General features: G+C 41.3%; 1 protein-coding gene across 3 annotated transcripts in view; it reads right to left on the bottom strand.

Annotated features, from left to right (window-relative positions):
* Positions 1-403: 403 nt before the first annotated feature.
* MATCAP2 (microtubule associated tyrosine carboxypeptidase 2) overlaps positions 404-6,000 on the bottom strand; it is a 41,592-nt gene continuing 35,995 nt past the window's right edge. For 2 of the 3 annotated variants that reach the window (XM_058678058.1, XM_004582366.2), the window contains exons 6-7: positions 3,275-3,372; positions 404-777 (exon numbers count right to left, since the gene is read on the bottom strand). In XM_058678058.1, the coding sequence (XP_058534041.1) occupies positions 619-777; positions 3,275-3,372 (257 nt within the window). In that variant the 3' untranslated portion in view covers positions 404-618. The remainder of the gene's footprint in view (positions 778-3,274; positions 3,373-6,000) is intronic. The other variant, XM_058678060.1, reaches the window with a different exon arrangement.

The following is a 6,000-nucleotide window of genomic DNA, read 5'->3' as shown; positions in this document are numbered from 1 at the left end:
CTTCAGAAAATGAAAACAGTTTGGATCAGTGATAATAAAAGTAATTCTCTCATTTAGTTCCTGTGTGAGCTGAGAGGGAGGCAGTATGAACAAGATTCTTCAAATTTCTTTGCTCCTCCCTTCAACATCACTTAATGTCTAGAAATAAGATACAGCCAGGTTTGGGGAATGTCACAGAGCTAATTTTTCCAAGGAGACTCTTCACCAATGTTTACCACAGTATAACCTTGTAGTACCATGACATGGCCAGGCGTGCAGCCCGTCTGTAGCTGGAGCTGGTCTCCGAACCCAGACAAGCTCATCACTCAGCTCAACCAAGAGCCTTCAGGGGCGGCTGTCTACACCAGCATTCTTTTTTTGTGAATTCTGAGAAACACTCAGCAGCAGTACTCTGACCTGCAGGTGAAAACAGGACCAACTTCCCCCTGTAGTCTATACACACATTCTATAACAATAGCTCAAGGTTTGTACTTATTCTAAAAATTCAACTGAATACTGAAAACCATTCTTTAGAAAAGCCAAAACAGTCATTCTTTTATAAATCTTTTGGTGCCAACTGCACCTAACTGGTAATATACAAGAGGTATAGTTTTGCTACGTTTGCAGGAATGCTGAGCACTAGATGAGGTCTTTCAGTTCCCTGTCAGTCAGTTCATTCACTTCCATGATCTTCTCTAAGTGCTCCATGTAGCGGCTGTGGTCCTGCAGGAAGTGAGGGACCCTCAGGTTTTCAGTGACTGCCAGTTCTTTTAAGCGGTCCACATCTTCATAGGAGACCTGAGAAAAGGAAGGTGGATTAATTACAAAACTTAAAACTGTAAATTACATTTGGAAGATCAATTCCCTGCCTGGATCTCAAATGGGAGTATATAAATCATTTGCCATATAACATTAATGTGCACCAGGGGAGTGAACTGGTGAATGGAAGATCTCTTTCTGTCCCGCCCTTTCTCTCTCCATAATTCTACCTTCCAAACAAATACATCTTACGAAAAAAAGGCTGTTAAAGAACAATCTATTCATAGCTATCACCTCACAAATATTAATAGAGCAGAGGAAGCGAATTTTTTAAAGATTTATTTATTTTTACTGGAGAGGCAGATTTACAAACAGAAGAAGAGACAAAGATCTTCTGTCCACTGATTCACATCCCAAGTGGCTGCAACAGCCAGAGCTGAGCCAATCCAAAGCCAAGAGCCAGGGGCTTCTTCCAGGTCCCACACAGGTGCAGGGTCCCAAATCTTCGGCCCATCCTCTGCTGCTCTCCCAGGCCGTAAGTAGGGAGCTGGATGGGAAGTGTAGCAGCCAGTACACTAACCAAAGCTCATATGGGACCCCAGTGCATGCAAGGCAAGGATTTAGCCAGTAGGCTATTGTGTTGGGCCTGGAATCCTGAAAATGGAGAGATCTGGGAGTCACTAACTTACCCAAGTGATCAAACACAGCACAACCAATAATAGTGCAAAATGCCATATGCTGCAGTGGGAAATGCACATTACTTAATTGGTATTCTTGGCAAGAAGGTTTATCCTGAATCTCATGAGGAAATAAGGCAGCAACACAGAACTGTAAGAATTCTCAAGAAAACTATCCTGGAAGCTGAAAAATGTCATGAAAAACAAAAAGAATTGGCTGAAGGAAATTGTTCTAGATTTTAAAATATGAAAGTTTAAACTAAATGCAATGTGTAAGCCTTAAAATAAAACCTATACTTTATACCCTTATGCAAAAAAAAAAAAAAAAAAAAAAACCAAACTCACAGTGAATCAAGGATCTATGATCTGATACCATCAAGTTACTGGAAGAAAATGTTGAGCAAGCTCTGCAAGACACCAGCCCAGGCAGACTGCTTGGAAAAGACCCCGGAAACAGGCAATAAAAGCAAAAATAGGCAAATAGGATTACATGCAGCTAAGAAGCTGCTGCACTGCAAAAGAAATATCCAAAAAAGAAAAGAAGCAACCAACAGGATGGGAGAAAATATATCCAGGATCTACAAAGAGCTTAAGAAACACAGCAATGATACAAGCAGTGCAGTTAAGGGCAAGGGACATGAACCGGCATTGTTCAACAGTTGAAATACACATGGCCAACACGTGAAAAGACCCAGGATCACTGGCCATCAGGGAGATGCAAATAACAAACAAAATGAGGTTTCTTCTCACCCCAGTCAGAATGGCTACTATTCAAATATCAAGAAATAATAAATTCTGGCAAAGATGTCGGGGGAAAAGGTGCCCTCATACATTGTTGGTGGGAAATGTAAACTAACACAGCCATTGTGGAAAACAGTATGGAGATTCATCAGAAATATGAAAATCGATCTACCATATGATCCTGCCACCTCACATATGGGAAGTTACCAAACAAAATGAAATCAGCATACTGAAATGTTATTTGTAATGCTGCAGCTCAATACATGCAGTTATCCCAGATATCCATCAACTCATGGCTGGATGTGTGGCACATATACACTATGCAGTACTACTCAGCCGTAAATAAGAAAGAGATCCTGTCTCATGCAACAAAATGAATACAACTGGAAGCCATTATAGTTAGTAAAATAGACCAGTCCCCAGAAGATAATATCATGTTTCTCTAATAGGTAATAATTAATATGTAATACAAAGAAATGTATAGAAACAAAATAGATATCTTGAAATCTGCTTGTTATTTTTAGTTGTTGTCTAATACTCTGTTGGAATGGTGGTCTTTCTACTTTTTAATTGTTGATTACTATGGCTAGTGATGCATTAAGCCTGTGATTATAAAGTAAACTGAAATTTAAAAATTTAAAGAAAGAAGAAGGGTGATTGAGGGAGGGCAGTTTGGTTATTTTAGAAATATCTCTATGGACTACATGAAATTAGTTCTCTTTATATTAATTTTTTTTAAATCTTGGGTTCCAAACCACAGCTGCAAAGGACATTTCAGATACAGTTTGGGGAAATTGAACTGAACTGTATTTTAGATGTTAAATCAACAACCAATTTCTTAATAAAAGAAAAGCATATGATCATGTCAGAGAATATCCCCATTGGAGTTACTGAACTGGGTAGTGTTAGAGTTGCAGCTTACTTGTAAATAGTTCCTATTCTCTTTGTCTCTTATGGATGACAAAGCGCTTTCACAATCTGATTCTATGGAAGAACCTTATTTCTGCCTTTCCTTATCACATGAAAGTTAACCCAACAACCAAGTAAAAATGCTTGAACCAGAGCCTTTCTGAATCACAAAACCTAGCTGGTGTGTCCAGGGACCAGGCACCACTCACCTTGCCCAGGGCAGTCAGCAGGTGGAAGTCGATGCTCTCTCGGTATCGGAGGATCTGAAGGATTCCGTCCAGGTACACCTGGTCTTTACTGAAACACCCTGGCAGAGATAATGAGCGTTTACTTTCACACTGTGAAATAGGTACTAACCCACTCCCTTCTGCTGTAGGGATCCATCTTGTATTTAAACCTTATTTACCAACAATGCCTTTTATTTAACTATCTTCTACATAGAATGTGGGATGTTGGCAAGTACCTGGATAACATTGCAGAATAGTACTTTCGCTTTCAGTGCCTCTTCAATTCCCTTCCCTCCCTTTTTCTCCTGATTACAAAGAAAGGCTGACTATTTAAAATGTGCTCTGTTTCTAAATGAATATCCCACCATTAACTCCCCTCATAGATGAAGGCATTTGGGAAGGGGGCTGGTGGACAGTCTGGGGGTAGATAGGTCTCAGCAGGGGCAGGGTGGGACACAGGATTTTTGGAATTCCTCATACTAAATGAAACTGGCTTAAAAACCCTCTGGGTGACTTTGACACTAATCATCCCTGTGCAGACAACAATGAGAAGATTTTTAAGGAGCACAGAGTTAGCAAAATAAAGACAAATGAGGAAGAGATGAAAGGAAAAACCAGTTCCTGAGACCAGACTCTAATTAGAAAAGAGCGTTCCACTCACAAAGAAAATCCTTTTCCCATCCTGATGTAAATTTCTAAATTCAAAAAAAAAAAACTGTTAAATGGCCTACAATTCTATATTACGGTCATATGTTAAAAAATTACTAATTTTATTAAGTATGGTAGCGGCATGGGGATTACAAAGAATACTCTGTAGTTGGATGTACATACTAAAATTATTGAGTAAAAGGACACGATTTTGGAATTGGCTTTAAAATACTGTAAGAGAACAGGAACATGGGAGGAACAGGTGAAGCACAATTAGAAAATGTCAGTGTTGATGAAGATCCGAAATGCTTAATTCTCTTTATACATGAAAATTTTCCATAATAAAACGTTAAAAACAAGCATGTCAAGGAAAGAACTAAAGGAGCACTCTGCAGGTGATGAGGGCCCTGCAGCACATGAGGGCCCTGTGTTTGGGCACAAAGATGGGGGAGTGGCTGCTACACTGCTGGTAAACCCAGCCGGGGTGACTGTGCCCACTGAAGGCCAGCCACCCCTACTTCCTGTCTTGCCTGGTTCTGGCTCTTGGCCACCACACTCACAGAACCATGCCCACTGTTAGGGAATGTTCATGTGGGTTGGGCTGCTCAGTCACCACTGACCTGAACACTTCAAGCTCCAAATAATTCGTATAAAAGTACTTTTAGAGGGCCCGGCGGCATGGCCTAGCGGCTAAAGTCCTCTCCTTGAACGCCCCGGGATCCCTTATGGGTGCCGGTTCTAGTCCCGGCAGCTCCACTTCCCATCCAGCTCCCTGCTTGTGGCCTGGGAAAGCAGTTGAGGACGGCCCAAAGCCTTGGGACCCTGCACCCACGTGGGAGAACCCGAAGAGGTTCCTGGCTCCTGGCTTCGGATAGGCGCAGCACTGGCCTGTTGTGCTCACTTGGGGAATGAAACATTGGATGGAAGATCTTCCTCTCTGTCTCTCCTCTTCCGTATATCTGACTTTGTAATAAAATAAATAAATCTTTTTTAAAAAAAGTACTTTTAGAAGAAAATGTGTTTATGTATTGAGCTAATATGAAAGTCAGAGTACTTTTAAACAATTATTTTCTAATTCTTACCCTTTTTGAAAAAAACAAAGTGTACTTATTTATTTTAAAGTCCAAGCTGCAGAGAACACGGGAGAGACAGCAATTGTCCGTCTGCTGGTTCACTCGTCGTCTGCTGGATGGCCCCCAAGCTGTGGCTGGGCCAGGCTGAAGCCAGGAGCCACGGAGCTTTATCCAGGTCTTCCATGTGGTGACAGGGGCCCAAGACCTTGCTTTTTCTAGGCCAGTAGCAGGAAGCCAGATCAGAAGTAGAGCAGCTGGGACGTGACATGCACCAACCCCAAATATGGGGTGTCGGCAGTGTAGGCCACCACAGCTTTATCTGCTATGCCTCAAAGCTGGGCTGGGAAGCTGCTTTTGTATTGCCATAAGCTTTGCTCTTATCTTACTAAAGATAAGGTTGAAGGTTGGTGATAAAGACTTCTACTGTAGCAACATCCTTAAGTACAAGTAGTCTGATTATGAGCATCAGCATGCATGATGACTGTACCGCTGCTTCTAGTATTTTCTTTAGACAAATATTAGAAATCACAGTGCTAGATGCTGGCAAAAGGACAAGAGACTCATGCAGTCTCTGGTCAGCAGCGTGTGATGGTTCAGTGCTAGGGAGCCTGCCACCCAGGTGGGAGTCAGAACTGGGTTACTGCTGCAGCTTCAGGCTGGCCCGGCTGCAGGAGGCATCTGGGGAGTGAACCAGTGGACGGGAGGGCATGTTCTCTCTTTTTTTTTCCCCTCTCTCTCTCCCTTATATCTCTCAATGCATAAAATAAATGAGCTTTCTTTTTTAAAAAAAAGTCAAAATGAATACAAGTATTGTGAATACAAAGTAAAAAGACAATCACAGAAAAGCAGAAAATATTTTTCAATCATGTACCTGACCACAGACTTAAATCTTGAATATATAAAGAACTGTTAACAACTCATTAATTAAAAAAGACAATTAAAGATGAGCAGAGAATCTAAACATAAGTTCTCCAAAGGAGATACAGA

Source organism: Ochotona princeps, chromosome 20 (genome assembly GCF_030435755.1).
Source record: "Ochotona princeps isolate mOchPri1 chromosome 20, mOchPri1.hap1, whole genome shotgun sequence".
NCBI lineage: Eukaryota > Metazoa > Chordata > Mammalia > Lagomorpha > Ochotonidae > Ochotona > Ochotona princeps.
This window is presented reverse-complemented; position numbering and strand designations above follow the sequence as displayed.